The 21,604-nt window shown below is 40.6% G+C and overlaps 1 protein-coding gene across 1 annotated transcript; it reads right to left on the minus strand.

Annotated features, from left to right (window-relative positions):
* Positions 1-4,352: 4,352 nt before the first annotated feature.
* Positions 4,353-12,026, minus strand: slc40a1 (solute carrier family 40 member 1). The gene is made up of 8 exons (XM_079254580.1): positions 11,910-12,026; positions 11,718-11,785; positions 11,207-11,366; positions 10,915-11,030; positions 7,426-7,552; positions 6,930-7,175; positions 6,214-6,852; positions 4,353-5,327 (listed from the first exon to the last, which is right to left on the minus strand). The coding sequence occupies exons 1-8, from the start codon at positions 11,941-11,943 to the stop codon at positions 5,011-5,013; spliced, it is 1,707 nt and encodes a 568-aa protein (XP_079110706.1). The 5' UTR covers positions 11,944-12,026; the 3' UTR covers positions 4,353-5,010.
* Positions 12,027-21,604: the final 9,578 nt, after the last annotated feature.

The raw sequence follows: 21,604 nt of genomic DNA on the forward strand, positions 1-21,604 counted from the left end.
CATGAACACAGCTGTACAGAAGTACTCTCTTGTGATTGGTCAGAGTGTGACCAGATGGTTGGATCTGGCTGAATGCAGAACAGATATATGTATGTATATTCATATGAGTGTAAGTCTATGGCTGAATGCATGATGCAATTAGCTGCTGCTGTTGCACTAAAGCAGGAAATACTTGCTGGAGGTGAAGCAAAGCGTTTAAATACCCTGCGGTGGAGTTTACCTGCAGATACCATGCCTGCTGCCATCTGCAGAACCAACGCTAGAGAACAATCACACTCTCCACCTACGTCAGCTCTGCAGGCCTGACCTGAGGTCCACTGCACCCTGTTCTTTACAAAGACACAAAAAACAGGGTCATCATGTTATCAGAATATATATATTCTGTTAGAATAATAAGAATAACATATTTGATAGTTTTGATCAGGAAAATATGATTAAATGACATTGGGGGGGGGGGGGTCCTAATATTTTCTATTGCAGTTATTGGGAAAAACCTTCTTTCCCAGTAACTTATGGGACAAACTGTTGTTCTGAACAGAAAACAAGTTGTAATTCCAGAGTTCTTTTAAGAGAGGCGCTTTCTGATGGAAAATAAATGTTTCTGTTGAGTTTCTAAAGCTTCATTCTCTCTTTTTATTACAGTTCAGCTCCAAACAGTTTGATTTAGAAACTAAGAGAAATATTGTCAATTTATTTCCCCAAACTCGCTCCAATCGAAGAGAAAACCTGAGGAGTTGATCATGTTGTAGTCTTGTTTTCTCTTTTCAGCGCTGCTGTGACCCTTTTGCATAACCTGAAGTATGAAGTCTGACGCTGGGGTAATAAAAGTACTGCTGGTATGGATTACTTTGCTCCAGAGTCCTTCAGCCTTTGTCCATTGTTACTATTGTGATGTAATTCATTAAAGTAGAGTAAAGGTTACAGATTCCTGACAGAACTCTGCTCAGGCTTCAGTCTTATTCATTGTCATTAGAAACGTGTTGCGGGCAGCTTTTCCTGTAACTGTTGATCAGTTTGTTTTCTTCCAGGAGCAGCACATTACGCCCCTGCCAGGTCAGCTGGTGCAGAATCTGAAGCTGCAGTCCTGAGCACGCTTCCTGCACGGCGACGGTCACGTTTTGTTCCCAGGGTTGGATAAGACAGCAGCTTTTCATCTCAGCAAATTTCAGTTCCTGCGTGGATCAGGCGCTGCGCTCCTCCAGGGGCTCCTGACCTCTTCTTTCTGCTTTTCTTTTAACATCTCTGTGTTCTACAGCTTTTAGTTTCCTCTAGCAGATCAAACTGGGCCATCTGCAGGTCCTTATCAAGCTGCACCCTCTCACTTACTTTCAGTGTAGAAGTAGATGTGATCGCAGATAGCAGACATGTCTGGGCCAAATCCAGGCTGCTTTCAGCTCTTAGCCTCAGCTGCAGCCCTGGCCGGTGTCATGTGGGCCAGAAGTGGGCCACGAGTGGGCCAGATGTCCGTTGTTAGCCTGGATGTGAGTTATGGCTGGTATTTATACGGGAAGCCTTCCTTACAGCAGCTTCCTTGTGGACCACATCAGGGGATGGTTTGGTTTATTGTTTATTTCGAACAGTAATTAGATTATAACTCAAACATGAATATAAAATGACAAAGCAAACTAAATTAAGAAGTCACACGTGTGACACAAAAAAAAAAAAAAAAAAAAAAATTATATATATATATATATATATATATATATATATATATATATATATATATATATATATATATATACAAGGGAACAATCTATGTGTTTGAAAAGGAGTAGGAAGAAGTGTAAAACCTATTAACTGTTAATTGACTGTTAACTGATATGCTATCAGTAAGGTATCATCCCACCATAAAGACAGTAAAACTGCTTTCCTGGAACATCCACTTTCATTAAAACCAGTGAACGGCTCACCGAAGCAGGAGATTCTGACAAAACAGCCTCAGTATTTCAGAAAATGGATTTATTTCCTCACACTGATCATTATTTTAGAAAATGTGCACATAAAGAAAGATTTCTTTGCTTTCCGTGCTTATCTAAAGTTCCAGGTCCTGCCTGTAGACGTTGGACTTTCACCAGTCAGTAGCATCCTCCTCTTCCTCCTCCTCATCACCACAGGTCTACACAGTTCACTGACCTTTCATATTTTCTGTGCAGTCATCAGTCCACTCAGTTTGACTCTGAGTGTTCAGAAGGACGGTGCAGAGCGTGTTCTGGCTGTCCCAGCGCAGAACATGTCAGAGTTGCAAAACAGCCTTTAATCAGGGAAAAGTGTCACGTTTTTAACACACGCCTGGGATTTTATTTTTTAATTGTCTTTTTGTATGTTATTTATTCTGTTTTTTTAACCCCCCACAATGTGGCCCTTTGGTCAACACTCTTGTTTTTAAAGTGCGTTATAAATAAAGTTGTATTATTTTCTCTTACTAAATATAACATGCCTCTAGATCTTTCTCTGGTCTAATTTACTGGTCAGTTTCCAGTTCTCAGCTCCAGTCTGGACCTTGTCAGGTTTCCCAGACTGGGAACCACAGCTCTAGGTCACCGTGCAGCAGTCGACCACCAGACATGATGACTGCACAGCTCGATGATGCTGAAGGTAAAACTGCTGATTTGTTGCTAAAAGTGTTTTTTTTTTTTGTCTTTATAACTGAAAACTTTGTGTTGCTGTGATTAAAGTCATTCAAACATCCAGTGTAAATGACTTTTTAAAAATAAAAACAGGTGAATCTGGTCAAACATGAAGGAAGCTCAAACTGAATAAATCCAGCCGACTCTCCAGCCTCGCTTCAACACCGGCTGCCTAAAGGCGGGGGGAGGGGGGGCTCGCTGCTAATGCTGCTGTGGTATGTGACCTTACACAGCAGCAGCTGACTTACACACACACACACACACACACACAGCACAAAAGACTTTACAGACAAGCAGTAAATGTTTTATTTAACACGTTTCACTCATTACAAGCAGTACCACGGTGTCATGCCAAGCAGAGTGCCATTACTACAGAACAATTTGTGTGATTTCTTACTGATTTCTGGCTCTCACATGGCCTGTAAAACTACAGTAACACTGCATGTATGTATGTACATATATGCATACAGGTAGATAATATATACACATATGTAAATAAAGTCATGTCAGATTACAGCAGGGTACTGCAGATATATTCCGATGAACGGCACACAAATTTCCAAAAAGTCTTAAAGAAACAAAGTGGCATAAGGAATATAAAAACACGTAGAAAAAAAACTCTGACAAACAGAACAACAACATTAACACAGATTTTTATGTTTATTTTCTAATTACACAATGGCTTAATCTACATAAACTCCCAGCTAATGTTATTTATATTAAAAATATAAAGTTTCTGTCCTGAATCAGCAGAGAGACGCTCAGCTGTTTGTCTTGTTTTCATGCCCAGACGGGTCGGACCCTGTGGTCCACCTGCGGACGCCCCGTCAAAGCGGGCCCTGTGTTCGCCCACATCTGGCGAGTCTGCTGCTGTTTCCAGACCAAACATTTCCCCCCACCAGGACTGGAAACCTGGCTAGACGTGATCCCAACATGTGTGCGTTAAGCAGCTGTCAAGGCAGGTTTTTTAATAAGGCGTCTGAAATTACGGTCAGAAAGAGGATAAAGCTACATCAGGTTCATTTTACAGAAAAAAAAGTGGAACTTGGAGGCAAACTTGCCTGTTTTTTCTGGAATTATCCTCGTTTTACCTGCCAAGTTCCATCAGTTTTCCACCACAGCATGCAAAAACAAAGCCACACACTCTGACTACACTAGACTCACAAGGCGAAAGGTTTAAGCATATTCAGCCTCTGTTGAAGCTCACGGCATAGAAACCCTGACCGAGTTATAAAGCAGTGCGATGTTCTGTAAGGGTGCTGACTTTTTTTTTCTTTTTTCTTTCTTTTAAACCCACAATCCTCTCACATACGACACATCACTGAAATGCGGGTGTGTCGGCCGGGGGGGTGGGACTGAGGGGCAGTCAGGACTTCAGCCTTGTGCAAAACATAATGAACTAATACCTGATCACGCATTAGATGACGGATGTCAATCACTTAAAGTGCCTGAGTAACGACAATCACAAATGAAAAAAGAATCACAGAAAGAGACGAAACAATCAAAACTTAAACGTAAACTAGCAGATTTAAGTACAATCTCCACATGGTTAAGATATATTCAGACAAACTAAGGTTTTTACCGCTGCCAGCAGATGTAAATATATATTTGGAATGATTCAGACAGAGAGCTGGTTTCCCTCACTTCCTTTTACACCATATGCATATGGACTTTGGTAACTGAGAGCTGTTATTACTATGGTGGGTCGCAACAAACACAAGACTGACGACAAAATATATATAAAAACCACCGTCTGCATTTGCTGAATAAATAAAGTTAAACGCACAACCCTTATAACCAATATTAAAGAGACTAGATCCCATTTGTGTTTGGTTAAATATAAAAAAAAATCCACCTTCTCTCTATGAAGGCATCCACAACCTGCTAGTCGTACTATGCATGTACAGCCTGGAAGCTGAAGCAACCAGAGGAAGGTTTTCAGAGAAGCGTGAAAAGACGCAGCACCAACAAACTTGCTGAGAAGCCGCAGCACCTGCTTCCCTGCAAAGACTTCTCCCTCATGTTGCCCGTTTGTTAGCTGAAGCACCAAAGTTCCAACCAGCAGCAGGAGAAGACGTCACGGCGCTGCGTGTTTTACAACCCAGGTGATGGATCTTTGTTTGATGCTATGTGCACATGTGAATCCAGATTTCCTGACTGGAAACGTTACAGGAAGCTCGCCTTATCTATAGTTACACTAGAGTTTAGTTTCCTGCGCCTGGAAGCTGTTTTCTGGTCTCTGCTAACAATGAACGCTTTGTTAAAGACTGGTTAGCATTAGCATTCTGCTAGCTACAAGCAGCGATGTTAGATGGGTAAATACGATGCAGAGTAGGGTCGAGTTTGGAAAGAAAGCACCCAGGATGGAGTCTCTTTAATGGGCTTAGACGGTGGTTGGAAGTGAGGGGCTGTCATCCGTCTCCACCTTCTGCTCCGGCGAGCAGCAGAGGAAGAGGCGGCTGCCCAGGCTCTTGAAGGCAAACTGAAAGTACATGATGTGACCCATGGCCACAAAAGAGACGGAGAGGATGACCAGCAGGCCGAAGGCCTCTGGGTTGGGAGCCAGAATCACCATGATGAAGTGCAGCAGGTCTAAGAGGTAATTCATGGAGTTCTGGACGCCGTTGATGACACCTCGCTCCGACTCGATCACATTCTCCTGGATGAGCTGGATCACTGTCAGGTCGAAGGACCACAGGCCTGCAGAGCGAAGAGCAGCAGTCAGTAAAACAGACGCACATCTCAGTAGCCGCAGTGGGAATCAGGAGCGTTCGTGGAATCAAAGACTGGGAAAATGGCTCGGATATCTGTGACAGATTCTGGTCACGTGTGAAAACGACCTGTGAATCGGCACCGTAAAACGTAACACCGCTAGAGGAAATGCAGAACGTCGGTAGGACATAAAACATCATTTCATCTGGTGTTTTAATAAATCACCACTTCAGCTTAATCAATGCGATTACAATGAGTAGCAGGGGAGGGAAAATCTAATGGAAAATCTGGATCTTTTGCTGAAATTAGCTGAAATTACCAAGTACATTTGGAAAGTACTACTCGGCTAATCAATACTTCAAATGGCACAAAAAGGATTCTTATGGTTTCAGTAGGAGGCAGAAAATGAGAAACAAAATAATAAAATGTGGTGGCGTGACGCCACGGCTCTGCAGTTACTGTCGTCGCTGCAGCGTATCTGAGGGGTCTGACGTTAGTTTAGAGAGGATCCCACCAACATATAAATCCTAAAACCACCATGTGTTAAAAGTTAAAACCAGATTTTGTGACTTTATATGGAGTTTATGTAAAATTTATTTAGTTTGTAAAAGTTAATGAAACTCAGTAACGTCAGCACAAACTTGGACCTTTTGAAGCAACGAGTATGCACATTTTTTGGAGAAAAGCCAACTTGTCAGGTTTTACAGTGTGCTTTAGTTCATTCAATCACATTTTATCGTGTTATAGAAGGAAGTGGATGTGCCATTACTGCCCCTCTGACTTCCTTTGGAACATGACTTCCATATCTCTCAATCTAGGCTGAGTCAGAGAATTTTTGCACTTTGGAGCCTCCGTTTGGCTCCATTTTACTCACCAACTCTAGCAGCGATGACGCCAGCAAACAGAAGACTAACGGACATGTAGGACTGCAGAGGCGGCACCTCTTCAGCCGGCGCCGCAGTGGTCGTGTTGCCTCCGCTGAGAACGCCAGTGAAGCTGTGGTCCACCTCCGGCAGGGCCTTCTCTCCAACCAGGTGGGTGTAAAGGTCCTGAAAGGGCGAGACGCTGAGGTCGAAGTGGCTCCCCGGAGCGAACACGGAGACGACACACAGCATGAGGCAGGAGAGCTGGGCCATGCCTGAAATGAAGCCGGTGCGGATCAAGCCGCACTTCTTGCGAACCCAAGTGAAGGCGACGGTGCCGCAGATGCCCGAGATGGCTGAGGCCCCCATCAGGAGGCTGAGCACTGAGCCGTTGAGGCCCTGCGTGTAGGCGTAGCCCGTGGTGATGCAGTCGAAGCCAAGCACCGTCATGTAGAGGAAGGCCAGGGACATGCCAGCGTAGAAGATGTTCTGGTTGTAGTAGGCCACCCAGCCGGTCTTGAACGTGCGCAGCGGCTCGGTCACCTGGTAGCAACAGCCCGACTGCTCGGGAGGGTCAGAGCTGGGCTCCACTGCCGCTTGGTTCATCAGTGGCTGAGAGGAGTCCTCAGGGCTTTGGCCGTTCTCCATATCTGGAAGAAAGCAGAATAAGAGATGATTCGGGTTTGTTCCTACAGCCGGAAATGGTTCAAACGAGCAGCTAGCGCACCTCTGGAAGGGCTGAGCTGCTTGAGTTCGTGCTGCTGTTCCTTTTGTCTGGCTTTCATGGCCAGTGCTGGCGTCTTCTGGTACACCTTCCACAGCAGCGCGTACTCCACGCACATGGAGCACAGGTTCCACCCAGAAATGAAACCGCAGCCGATGAAATGGGAGCCAAAAGCCATGATCTGGCCCACTAGCATGGGAGCCAGAATGTTGGTCAGCTGGTCGATAATCCGCACCGTGGCGTTCATGTCTGTTTGGACATGGAAAAGTTTCACATTTTAATGTCTGACAAGAGTGAAGGTACCAGCGCAGCACATCAGTTAGGGTCAGCAGGTTCAGCTGAGTGTTCTGCACCATGTGAGCAAATCTTTTAAATAGCTTATAACAATCGGGAGAAACTGCAGGGATATAAAAAGTGGAAAACCAGAGTGAGTCACCAGCTGGGGTTCAAAGTCTTCCCAGCTGAGGAGGTCATGTGACGCCTGATAAGACACACTGACCTGCCAGCTTGCTGCTGTCCTGACCCGCCACCACCACCACCCAGTCCCTCTGGATGGTGATAGACATAGCCGTGCTGGCCAGGTTGGCGATGTTGGCGATGGTGATGACCAGAATGTAGCAGGTTGTCTGAAAACAAGCATTTCCACACCTCCGGGTTATTGCTGAGAATCACTGATTCCTTTTTCTTTTCCTGATAAAGATTTTTTCAATAAATTCCATGAAGAAGAGAAAAATAATAAAGTAACTGGGCCCCGCTGTCATTTCTTTACTGGGAACACAGACAAACACTCACTTCGCTCAACATACATTGACCTGGAGCCAAAAACAGTCGAGCTTCCGCCTGGCTGAGAACCACCGCAGCTTACCCGTCTCTACCGGATAAAATAACAGTTTTAACCTGCTGGTGCATGAAACAGTGCCAGTTTTCCTTTTCATACTCAATATTTAATATCCACAGACGTGTTACAGTGATGCTTTCTTACAGTTTGTCATGATAGACTGAATATAAAAGACTGGTGGAGCCTCCATGATGTTAGATATCTGAAGAGTTCAGAACTCCGAGCTGCCTCTAGCTAAGAGTTACCGAGCTAATCTCAGAGCTAACAGGAGCTAACCAGCTAATGGAGGTAAGCGGGCTAAAGCTAAGTCACGTTGTTAACCGGCTAAAAACCGCGGTTGTTCTACATTCTTGTATCTTGCAGCGGGATATCGAGTATCTGTCAATCAAAAGGACACGCCCCTAAATATGATGATGTTTTGGGATTAAATTACTTTTAAGTAATTTAATCCAGGTAGAAAAAAATTCACTCCCCCCACAGTTGTTATGAAGGTAAACATGACCTATTAAATCTAAAATGTTTTTTGTACATGTTTATTTCTGCTGTAAACATGTTTATTCTTGCTGTAAACATGTTTATTCTTGCTGAAAACATGTTTATTTCTGCTGTAAACATCTTTATTTCTGTCTTTTTAACATGGGAGTCTATGGAGATTCACTTTTTTGGAGCCCCTAGTGGATGAAGGGGGAACTGCAACATTTGGCACTTCCATATAGCCTTCACTTTAACCTGCCAGAGGTTTCCGCTTGTTTGTCTTCATACTACTACTACTATCTATTTCTTCTTTACCACCTTTATAAAATATTCATGAAACAATAAACAGTATTTTATATCTATTCTATAAAATTATTTTGGAAACATTGTGTAACATTTTCTGTTGTTTACTGGCCAAAAGTGTGTGTTTTTACATGTTTTATCAGTGGTGTATTACAACCTTTGCTAATAATCTGACACCTAGTCTTAAGCGAGGAATTTTAGACTTGTTTATACACACTACAAGTATGCAGGCAGGAAAGTGTCATGACAGTCTATCATTTTGACACTACAGCTGCCAGTAAGGGACAAAAAGCACCAGCGTGAAGTGGCTAAGACGCCAGAGAAGATCGGTGAGAAAAACTTACTACCCTGGCAAGTTGGAAAATATGTTCGGCAGCTGCTTTCACCATCACCAAGAAAGAGAAAAGGGGACTTGAAAGGCAGCGTGACCAAAAAAGTAAGGATCAGTGTGCGGCTCAGGTGGAAAGAGCTGAAGAGTTTAAAAGGCGCTGAAGTTGCAGCTTTCTCCTTTACAAGTCAACTGTCCAGCCTAAATTAGCCCAAAGCTAATGGTTTTCAGTGGGTTTTGTGAGACAGCATTAGCATGGTTAGAATAACAGTAGATTCTGCTAAAATACACCTCATTGGTACAGGAGTGGATTCAACAGGTTTTCTAGTCACAGTAAACGCAGCTTATAAAGTCTTCCCACTAGTTTTTAGTTCAGCTTTAGCACAACTTGAAGCTGCTGCAACCATGTAAACATGCAGTTTAACCAGAGGACTATAACCAGATGTAACCAGACTAATGACGCACTGCAGTTTGTACTTTCTATTAAATCACAAACCTTTTGGCCTGAGTGAACACTACATGAAGTGTGGGATGGCACGGTTTCCTCAGTGTTTACGTGGTTTTTTGATGCACGGCAGCTACCGTTGTTGCGACAGGCGTATGAAAATGTGAGGCTCTACAATGCATCATTTATTTAAATGTGATTCAACATTAGATGGGAGTATTTCTTACAAAATGTCTCTTCAAAATAACATATGTATATAAAATAGGGGTGGGAAAATCAAATCAGTTTTTTGCTTCACCATTTAAAAATGGATTTTTTTTGTTTAAAAAAAATCTACTTTTTTTCCCAAATAAATACAAATATTCCATTACAAAAATTTTATTGATCTTTTTACTTGTCTTCTTTAGCATTATAGCAGCAGAATGATGGTCTGGCAAATGTGTTGTTTTTTCCTAATTAAGACCAAGAAAAATGACGGGTGAAAAAAGGTTTTGTGCATTTTTTTTGTTTTTAATCTACAAAAATCAACTATATCAAAGAACTGTGAGAATTGGAATTTAAATCAAATCAGCACCCAAAAAAATCGGAATCAAATCAAATCTGTACAAAAGCATATTGTTACAGCCATAATATAAAATCTAACCTAATCTATTCCATAATAAATAATAAAATACTATTAAACCTTTATATGTATTTTATAAAAGCGGAAAGCTTTTAAATGGCTGTTTACTGGTGTGACCACGGCAGACCAAAGGGTTAAATAACCCAGAAGGTCTTGGATTATAGTGAGACACCCAGTACAGAACACGTGGCTGCAGGGGATTTGTTGGAAATAAGGCATAGAACAAACAACTTGGCTCTTTAAGTTAAATGTAAATATACAGAATCAGACACAGAAATAAGCCTGAGATGAGGGAGAACCTGGTTCAGAGATTGTTGAAAAGGAAATTATCATTTATGGCAAATATTTTATCAATAACTAAAAACGATAGTCAGGTTTTGTTTCACATATAAACTAAAACAAGCGACTTTATGCTGCAGAAAGATTTTCTGCAGCATAAAGTCGCTGCAGCATATGAGTTGTCTGGCATAGTGCAACACTCTGCAGACTAAACACTGAACAGGTTTCCCGTCTGCAGCAGCTGCTCTGCTCGTCACGCCATCACTAAGTCACCCCCCCACACTCATTTAGTCATGTGATAAGCCTTGAAGAACCTGCTGACTAAACAGCCTTCGACAAGCCACTATCTCCCATTTCACCAACCTCTCCCCAAACCTCCACCACCAGCCGTCTTGCTGAAAACCGCCCCCCCTCTTTTTTTTTCTGGGGACCCAAAGGCGTCTCACAATGCAGGGCATGCTCTGCTAACAGACAGGCTTTTGTGTGTGGTGAACAGAAACCTGACAAAGTTTCTGCATCTCAGACTGAAACCTCTTTATATTTGCCATAATTTTAAAAAAAAGCTGATGTTATTGATGTGAGAGCTCCTATCAGCAGCTTCAACCCGGGGTCAGAGGTTTACAGTCTGACAATAAACATGGCACAACTGTTTTCAGTGAAAATCCTGGTCAAAGCCGGCTGAAACAGTGAGGATCTTACCAGAATCCATCCGTTGTAAAGCTCCACGAGCTGTTCTTTGAACTGGAAAACAACCATCAGGAGGACCCCGCAAACGATGACACAACTGTTCTGGACAAGCAATGAAGTCTGGGCCACTGTGGAAACGCCACAAGAGGTAACAGAGAAACAAGTCTTCATCAAAAGTCTTTCAAAATATGGAAGGACACGTTTCCCGTTTAATCTAATAATGTCTCATGGATAAACATTCCTCATGAAGTGCAACCAGGAGTAAAACAGCACTCACTTCATTTTCAGTTTTCTGCTTCCTCACCTTTGAGTCTGGGATTCCTGTCCACCCAGTCCCCGATGATGGCCCCCAGCAGGAGCACAGAGCCGGCCACCACCAGCCCGTACACTGCAGTGAGCAGCAGGCTGTTCCCATACAGCTCCACCAAGAACACAGCCACGGCAAAGTTCCACATTCGGTCCCCCTGGAAAATCAAACTCTTATTAAAACCAGGCCAACGATCAGTCAGGACGTCAGGGTGTGTCAGGAAGGTGCTTCAGATTGTGGCTGTGTTCTTTAAAAAGCTGACACCCTGGAGGCTTGAGAGTTATCTGGACAGACCTGTTGTTGTGATAAATTACACATGGAAAATGTGATTTATTTTCTTTTTTATTGCATTTTCACTTTTACTCACATTCCATGTACCAATAAGGCATAAATGCAGCGTAAGCACAGGTTGGAACCTGGACATGTATATAAAAAATACTACCCAAATGGACAAAATGATGGTTCTCCTTTAAACTCAATGATGTTATCAGAGCCTAACTTTCCTTACCCATGTTGACAGCGCGTGTCCCATGTAAATAAGGAATTTAGCTGAAGTGAAGAAAGTCTGGATGGATCCTGTAAGGAAAACAGACTGTTAGAAGAGTCTCCCAACATGTTAGAGCTGGTGGTCGATGTCCACCCCCCACCTCCAGACATCCCATCGATGAATAATCATCTGCTTACAGAAGAAACAACTCACCGCACCATGTCTTCTTCGGTCCAGAGTTATCCATTTTAAAGCTGTCCGGAAGGCAGAAACGAAAAATAACCAGGTGCTTTTTTTTTTTTTTAAAATTATAAAAGCTCCTCTTTTGTAATGTAAAGGAGGTCAAACCCGGTTACACGAGCGTGAACAAAAATAACATAAACCACGCGATTTCTTCCCTTTTCTCCTTTCCAAACTTAGCTATCACTGTAGCTGAAGTCGGAAAGAAATAATCTTATGGTCTAAAGAACCGGGGGGGGGGGGGGGGGGGGTTACTGAAAACACAAAGACTGAGGGTGTGGGGCGAAGGTGTCCTCTCCGCAGCGTACCGATCGACGCTTCCCTTCTCTCTGCTGCTCTCTGTTTACGTCCCACCTCTTATATATGCCCAGCGTGTCACGTGACCGGCAGTTATTTACACAGCGTCAAAAACAGATGCGGTCCGCCCACCGCACGCGCTCAAAATAAATAAATAAATAAAAATAAATAAATAATAAAAAGTCACTGCCTCAAAAGCGCAGATAGACCCTGTTAGTTCCCACTACAAAAGGACTGGTGGCTTCTTATTTTGTTGGCCTCTTTTTTATCAAGCTGTTTACTACCTAGCAACAGGCACGGCGCGCGCATGTCACCTTGTGTGAATGTTTTCATCTGGAAATGACAAAAGAATGAGTAAAAGAAAATAACTTTATAATAACACGTAGATTTGTCTTCTAAAGGTTTAGTTTTCAGAGTTGCTTGTTCCACTTTAACAAACCACTTTATCCCCGGCTCTTATCACAGGTCACGTTTTTAACGTGTTATTAAAACACTAACATGTTATTATTATTAATACAAATGTATTAGGTAGCAGGAATGTGCCGTTAGCCTTAGTGGAATTAGTGGTCACTTTGTTATTTAATTTAATTTAATTTAATTTAATATCAATTATATATATATATATATATATATATATATATATATATATATATATATATATATATATATATATATATATATATATATATATAGATAGATATATAGATATATATATATCTATATATATATCTATATATAGATAGATAGATAGATAGATAGATAGATAGATATTCCCTTCAAACTGTAAATACACAATAATTTGCTTCAACCACTAGTAAAAAATTATGAAATAATATATTTTGGAAGATGTTAATTATATTTTAAAACAAAAAAAAAACCCCAAAAAAACTATTTATTGTCGAACATGTTGACTTTGTAAACATTCCTAAAAAGTAACACAGTTGTGATAAATTTTCGTTTGGAATCATTCATTGATGAAGAAAAATGAATGACCTTCATCAATAATCATAAAAGAAATCTAAACTTTCAGCTGACAGATGAGCTTTGCAGGATTGAATGTCTGCATCAATCATTCATTAGCTTTAATGTTCAGTTAGTTGTTCATTTCTAGTTTCAGTGCATATTTTCCTTTTGTTACGACTGGCAGCTTTGTGCTTGTTCCAGATTTTACTCTCAGCTGACGGGGGACAATGTTTTTCCACATTTCTTATTAAGTTCCTTTCTTCAGGAAGTTTTGTTATCATTTCCATGTGTTCACTTTCATCTGTCCAATGGGTGCACAATCTGGTCAAGAACTGTAGTACAAAAAGGGTTGCTTTCTTTTCATACTACAGACTCAGCATGCTCAAACCTGGGAGGTTTGGAAATTATGCGGTGATACCATATTTATTTTTCAAAACAAATGAATGATTTAAAATATTTCTCTCTATTTATTTTATTTTATTTTATTTTATTTTATTTTATTTTATTTTATTATTTCTGTCAGGTGAAAACCTTAAGTGCGACTGGGTTATGTAATAAGAGAATTATTAAAAACCAGCTGGATGATCAGCAAAAACTGCTAAATGTAATTATCTTTTTTATTATGCAAAACTAACATAAAACATTTTCAGTGAAGAGAAATGTTTCCAGAAGTTCTGCAGAGCGAGAAAAATATTTTCCAAAACTTGTCACCAAGTTATTAAACGTTACATAGTTTCACTTAAAAATTAGTTTATTTACACAGTGTATGAAACAATTCCACCTTAAATGAAATGTTTTTGCAGCTGCAGCTTTGCAAATTCTGGTTACATCAATACAAATGTTTCAAAATTAGTCTTGCACTTTTTAATATTTAAAATGGATCTTAGAAATACTAAATGAGAACTGAGCAGCAAGTTGTAATTACTGGATGAATGAAAAGTTGTAGTGATGCATGTTTCTTTTAACTGCACGATGAAATGGACTTAAAACAGCATTAATCACCTGAGTAGGAGCCTTGGTGTCATACAGCAGGTTGAAACCTCAGGTTTTAGGATGAATGGGACTTTGATAATCAATACACCCACACACGCACACACACACACAGTCCATTGTGGGGTTTCTATAGCTGGGAACAAGTGTTTGGCTGTGAAGTACTTGTACATACAGTCCTGTTTTATGACTAGTCAAACTCAAAAACACTCGTGATGATTCTGGTCTTGGCAAGTCCACCCTGGTGTGTTATGAAAGCTCAAGTATGACAGCAAATATGCACTCCATCAAGTTTCAGTTCTCCTTTGAGCATAAAGCATCTTAAGAAAGCAAAAGGGATGTTATACATGTAACATACTTTGCAAATAAACTTGAGGTTAAAGCTTTCGACATGTAATCTCTTCTATCCTCTGGCATTTTCCTTACACTTCTATCAACCCCAGATTTTTCACCAAATACATCCCGACATTCACATTCATATACACACACAATCTAACGTCTAGTTCTCTGTTTTCTTTTAAATGTACTTTTATGAATGTCACTGCAATCTGGAAAGTGATATTTCTGGAAAAGTGCAAACATCAGTCAGCTTGTTTCTTGCCAAGATGCTGACTCCCAGCAAAATGAACACACCACCATCTTTAAAGGTATAAAGTGAATTACAGACATCTAGTGGTAAAGATGGGGATTATAAAGTACTTAAATCCTATAAAGCAAATTGTATCATATTTAATACATAGAGTTTCTGAGACATTTGCATCACTTCATGGAAGAAACTTTATTCCCATGGTACATCATATAATGCCAGACTCTTGCCCCCTGTTGGACACCAGAAAGCAGAAAATTACACTACAATAATTTTGACCTATCATGTGGTAATAAATAGAGAAAATATCAAAAAAATCAACTGATATTTTTTCCAATTATTGTTAAAAGGCCAAATAAAAACTTAAGGTTTAAAAAATGGACTTTTCTGCCAAGTTATTTTAGGGTTGGTCTTTAAAAGGTTAAATGCAAAGCACAGTAGCAAATGGACGGTGGCCATCAGTGGCCAAAAATCAACCAGACATAACATGTTTTTATCTGTGAGTGGCTCAATTAGCACATTGTTCACATGTGAACTGTCTTCCTCTATGGTCCTTTTAAGGTTTTACTATGGTGCTCTGATAGTTGCTAAACAGAGCCAGTACTGCAGTTGTAAAGCTCTCACTTTACACCCAGTTATTTGTCCTTTCAGAGACACCATACACCAGCTGCCACGTGTGTAAGCCCCCAGGAAGTTTATACACAGGGATTCTATCTATCTATCTATCTATCTATCTATCTATCTATCTATCTATCTATCTATCTATCTATCTATCTATCTATCTATCTATCTATCTATCTATCTATCTATCTATCTATCTATCTATCTATCTATCTATCATTAAATCTGTTTAGAAGCTGAACGTAAAGAAAGCAGCTGGTACAGTAAGTCATTAAAACGAGCCTAACAGCCATCAGTGGAGACCACTCATATGAAAGACAACAGTATGAAAGAGATGTACGTAAACATCTCAGTTTCATCCTAAACTCCAGTTTCAGATAAGACAACTTCTTTTCCTGGAGTTGTTTTTCTTCATTGTTCCTTCTTCCTTCCAGTTTACATTTTTATGAATCAAACCTGCAACAGTAGGCTCTAAAACAAGCTGGTTAAGATGATTTCACAACATATCTAAAGTTAGGAAGAGGATAAGATTTGTCCACACTGCATCTGGACAGTATTTGCTGGTTAATGCATCAACTGGAGAAATTGTTTCAACGCTGTCTAGAAGCATTATCTTTCCATTTCCTTTCCTATCATTTATACTGGAGTTTACAGATGAGAGGAAGGGTATGGTGGCCTGGTTTCCAGTCCACCACAGTCCATCAACGGAAATCCTGCTTGGACAAGCAGACTGTTTTAGTGTCAGAAAGTATGAACCTTGCTGAAACTATATTAACAGATGGGAAATGATCTTTATTTAGAATTTCATGAGAAGAAGATCCTTTCTGGACAGAATGTAGTTTGAAACACGGATATTTCCTAAAAGCTGCTTCCAAACACGTCTTTTGTAGGCCTTTAATGGATATTTGAAAAACACAATTCAATCCTTAAATGGATGTTTTTAAACATTACATTCCTAAAAGACTTAATATGCATTTTTAACTGAACTAGAAACTAGAAACTAGAGTGGGTTGTGCACCCGGGTCAGCTACTGGGTTATAATAATACAGTTTTGCAATGCAACCACTAAATGAAAAAGTTTGACAATACTGTCTGTTCAGCTGAAAGATGCAAAAGTAAACAGAACATCTAATAAACAACGTAATTGCAGCTAATGATATTCCACCTGCACTGGAAACAAACTCCAAATGTTTGCTTGAAAATTGCTGGTTGGCGACTGTTGGATCAAATCTGCCGTTTGTTGTTTATTCTGCTAATCTAAGCAAAGTATCACAAAGGTCATTGTGCTTACTTTTGTATTCATTATTATTAGCTTCATTGATATTTTCTGTACAGATGATCATTTATCCAGTGTTTATAAAAGTGGAACATTCAGACACATAAAACAGGCTGAGTAGAATAATGCAGCATGGTGAGTCTCTAACTTATTGTTTATGTATAAATACCTCATTTTGACATGAAGAAAAATTCATTTATTCATGTGTTTTTAACCAAAGTATATGTAAAACGCTTGTTGTGTGATCTAAATAAAGTGTTTCCTCCAATGTTTTCTCTCTTAAGCAGCAGCAGGTTGACCTGCTGGATGCTGTCTCATTGCATGAGGGAGCAAAACTGACAGCACTAAGTAACATAAGCACGTATTTTGAGCCGAGTGATAACAATAGGCACATGAATGCCTTTGTCGTCTATTCAGGGATCACAGAAAGCCTGCAGCCGTTTGAAAATCTGCACACATTGAGCTGGTACAAACAGATTACCTGCCGCGCCATTAGTGGGCTGGTGTGTCAGGTAGCTGTCATCAGCGGTCGCACGGCTGCTCTGTTATTTTGTGGCCATGTGACCTGCAGGTATGTCTGCCTCTTATACAGGCCGGCTGTGGAACAACAAGCTGTGTTTACGTTGGCTAAATTTATACTACCAGGATAAAAATATGAGATTGACTGGCCTCCTGTGGCCTTACCAAAGAAAGAAGTAGTGGAGGATGAGAAATCCCACCTGAAGTGTGTTCATCTAGTCTTTACACACTTAATACACGCTGAGCTCTTGGGTCGTGTTGCAAAAGAACCAAAACGTACGTAGGAATAATATTCTTTTGCATTTCAACAAAACCAGTTGGAGCAGTTGTTCCTGAAGTCTCCACCAATCCTATGAGATGACCAACCATCTTAGTGACCAGAACGTACCAGAAACAATGATTTTTCAGATCGATACAAAGCTGCAGCTGGGTGGGCAGCAGACCAACGTGACAATTTACTCAGGTGTGTTTGTCTGCTCCGCGGCACGTTTGACTGTGTTTGATTGACTGTTGGAGCAAATACCAATAGTTGCATCATGTGTGCCAGTTGTTGACCCAGTAAAGCTCAGCTGCTGATAAATATCTCTGTAATATTACACCACCTGCAACTTCATTTACTGGAAACACAAAGTGTGTGTGTGTATGTTTGGGGTTAGAGAGCACTGCTGGCTGAGTGGCTGGTGCTCTTCTTCTGAAGAAAGGGACAAAAGTTGGTCCAAAATCTTATATTTAAACTGAAATATAATGTAAAACTCAGTGTGTAAAGATGTTAAACAAGTGACTACAGGGTTGGATCGGTCCGATGACCTGTTGTAGCAGCTTGTATTACTTTCATCTTGTCACCTGTGTGTATCGGTCTGGGTGTGGATTCTGTTTCTTGGAAGCAGCTCTGAATAACTTAGTAGGTGTTTAAATATCCAACAGCGTCAGTCAGTGCTTTGGTGTTGCAGATATGTGTAAACAGTCCCGATAAACAGTGTCCTTCAGACAAAAACGGAGATCATGTTCAAAGATTGACGTGTGAAGTGGGAGTACTTACATAAGAAAGAGGAAAACATATCATAACACCATGCTTTTCTCTCTTTGTGGTTGTTTGGGTATCGACTCTTCAGACGATGTAAATTTATCTGGAATGAGGTATTCTGAAGGACTGATGAGGTACAAGATTTTCTGGTCAACAGAATAAAGATTAAAAAGAATATTTAATATTTTTCAGTAAATTCCACTTTGCCTTAGATCAGTTTAAATCAGCTTTGTTCCAGAGAAAGGGGTGTTGCTGGATCCTGTTCACACATGGCTCTAACATGTTTATGTGCATCTCACGGTGAACTGTGTTCACAGACTGTGACGTCTGGAAGTCTTCCTGAGTCCATGCAGGGATCTAAGTAGAGAATTGTGCCTGTTTTAATGCAGTGCTGCACCAGTAATCCGCCTTATCCCATACACACCGAGATTCCTCCTGATTCTTTGAATCTATTGATCTGGGATCTTCTAAGTCTGAGGAACATTTTTCTGAAACTGTTCCTCTGGTTTCAAACCCACTTTGTCTCAGACTGGTGAAACTTTGTCCATTTTTCATCTGAGAGACTCTGCCTCTCTGAAATGCTCTTTGTACACCCAGTCATGTCACTGACACTGTTGCCAATTAACCCGATTAGTCGTCAAATGTTCCTGCAGCTGTTTTTGATTTGTACCAATTACTTTCCCTGTCATGGTTTGTGGAGCCAAATGGAGGCTGACGAGGCAGCGGAATAAGGTTTTAATAAAGACAACTGATGTACTGACAGATGAATGGGAAACATGACAGAAACATGGGTTACACACACACACACACATGCAAATCAAATCAAACTTTATTTATAAAGCACTTTTCCTACAATAAAATGCAACACAAAGTGCTTTACATGATAAAAAAAAAAAAAAGTAAACACAACAAAGAAAATCCATCAGCCCCTCCCTTCTCACATTCAGACGCATACACACCCATACACACACCCACACAATATCAATTTCAACAGTACTCTTAAACATGATGCATGCACCTACTTAGTTATTTATTGCTGAGCACAGATGAGCCTGGTAAGGAACACCACCTGCACCAGGAGTCGATCAGACCACACTATCAGGGGCACCGTTACAGACCAAAGCATGAAAGGTGCCCCTGCAGCCACGGCCATTATGACACCCAGTGCAGAGGGCTCCCTCTGAGGAAACACCGGAAAATATCCTAAAATTGATCAAATATATTAAAAGAAGAATAAAATAAAATAAAATAGTAGTAATAATAAAAACAAGAAATATTTCAATTAAAAACAATACAATAAAGATTATAAAAGCAGATAAAAAAAAAATCCCTAATTAAAAGCTAAGTTAAAAAGGTGAGTTTTGAGCCTGTTCTTAAAAACATTAATGTTCTCTGCTACCCTCAGGTCCTCCGTCAGACTGTTCCAGAGACGGGGGCCGTAATATTGAAAAGATGCCTCCCCATGGGTACGAGTCCTGACTTTCGGAACTAGAAAACCAGCGCCAGAGGACCTCAGGGTCCGCGAGGGCTTGTAAAGTAAAAGTAGTTCAGAAAGATAAGAAGGCCAAAAACCGTTAAGACATTCATAAACTAGCAAAAGAACCTTAAAATCGATCCTGAAACACACGGGAAGCCAATGCAGTGACCTTAAAACAGGTGTAATGTGGCCCCGCCCCCTGGTCTTTGTCAGGACACGTGCAGCAGAATTTTGTAATGATTGGAGAGCCGATATATTCTTTTTAGGAAGACCAGAAAGCAGGGCATTACAGTAGTCTATGCGACTAGTGATAAAAGCATGCATAAGCATCTCCCTGTTGCACTGAGAGAGAATGGGGCGGACTTTGGCTATATTTTTAAGATGATAAAAACCAATTCTTGTTGTATTCTTAATATGTGGGAGAAAACTAAAGTCAGAGTCAAAAACGATGCCCAGATTTTTCACCTGCAGAGATGGATGTAGGGACAGTGTCTGTAGCTTTAAAATGTGTTTCTCTCTTAGGGCCTCAGGACCGATAAGTAAACACATACAGGTGAACCAATGGAGAACAGGTAAAGCAAATGAGCAAATCAAACCAGTTGTACTAATGAACAGGAAGCAAAAAGCAAAACAGAATACACACAGTTAAAATCTACAAAATAAACCAGGAAACAGGACTCTGCACCAAGGGTAGCCTGGTCTGATCAATGGCTGGTTTGATATCAAGCTCTGCACAAATCTGATGTGTATCTGTGTTGCAGCAGGGAAACTTCCAACACTTGCGGGACTGTGACTCTTGAGGACCGGAGTTGCCCACCCCTGCTCTAAACCAAGACTGTAATACAACAAACAACACAGATCAGTACAGTTGGAGCCTCTGTTCTCATGTTTGCTATTACATTTAAAATGAGCTAACATATAAGTAAGCTAATATAATGTTTTCCAGGGGATTGTTGGAAGACTTCTTTGAGAATTGGGCTTAGTTTATGTTAACCAAGTCCAGAGGAAGGCCAGGTGTGTTGTTGTTGATCCCAGCCACCCAGGCCATGGACTGTTTGCACCTCTTCCCTCAAGGACACAGGTGTCAAGCTCCTGTCCTCGAGGGCCAGTATACTGCAGGTTTTTGTTGTCTCCATGCTCCAACACACCTAACCAAAATGAAAGAGCAGAACTCCATTTTAATAAAATGGATCTATTTTGTTGGATCCGTTTTATTTGAATCAGGTGTGTTGGTGCAGGAAAACAACAAAAACCTGCCGGATGCCCCAAAAAGGACAAGCAGATTGAGATGCAGCTGTTTCCACAGAACACGGAAATCTGTCTGACCACCACCCCTCCAATAAACAAACACAAATACAGACCTCCACCTGAATAGTTGTCTAAGATACTTTTGGCACCATTTGCTTCATTGCTCATAGTCTTGTGGACATTCCTGCTGCTGATCGCATACCTATGTTTGCACACTCCTGCAATTTATTGTTTTTAATTTAGTATTTTTACTATTGTTTGTTGTGGGTTCCAATTACATTTTTAAGGTGTATATCTAGCTTTTAGGTCAGATTTACAGAAAGAAATTTCATTATGTGAATACGCAATGATTTCTTAAATCTTGAAATGGTAAAATGTCTCAACATCTTTCAACATTTGGCATGTTGTTTATGTTTCACTTGGAATCAAATGTGGATAGTTTAGATTAGTTATACGCTGTATTCTGATTTTTTATTAGCAATTTATACAGCTTCCCAACTTTAAAGAAAAAAAAAAAAAAAGGGGGGGGGGGGGGGGGGGGTTGTGAAGTTGTGCAGTGTACATCACTAACCCGTAGAAGGCAGTGAGCTAAGTTTGCTACAACTAGCCAGACCTTCATTCACCCGGAAAAACATTGGTGCCCAGACATGTGTTTAAACTGAGGTTT

Source organism: Telmatherina bonti (assembly GCF_933228915.1).
Source record: "Telmatherina bonti genome assembly, chromosome: 15".
Lineage (NCBI taxonomy): Eukaryota > Metazoa > Chordata > Actinopteri > Atheriniformes > Telmatherinidae > Telmatherina > Telmatherina bonti.

Excerpts from the sequence above, each read along its gene's own strand:
- slc40a1 (XM_079254580.1), bottom strand. The coding sequence starts at position 11,943 with ATGGATAACTCTGGACCGAAGAAGACATGGTGCG. Across the intron at positions 11,367-11,717 it reads GACACGCGCTGTCAACATGG|GGGGACCGAATGTGGAACTT; the intron begins GTAAGGAAAGTT and ends TTGATTTTCCAG. Across the intron at positions 7,176-7,425 it reads GGACAGCAGCAAGCTGGCAG|ACATGAACGCCACGGTGCGG; the intron begins GTCAGTGTGTCT and ends ATGTCCAAACAG.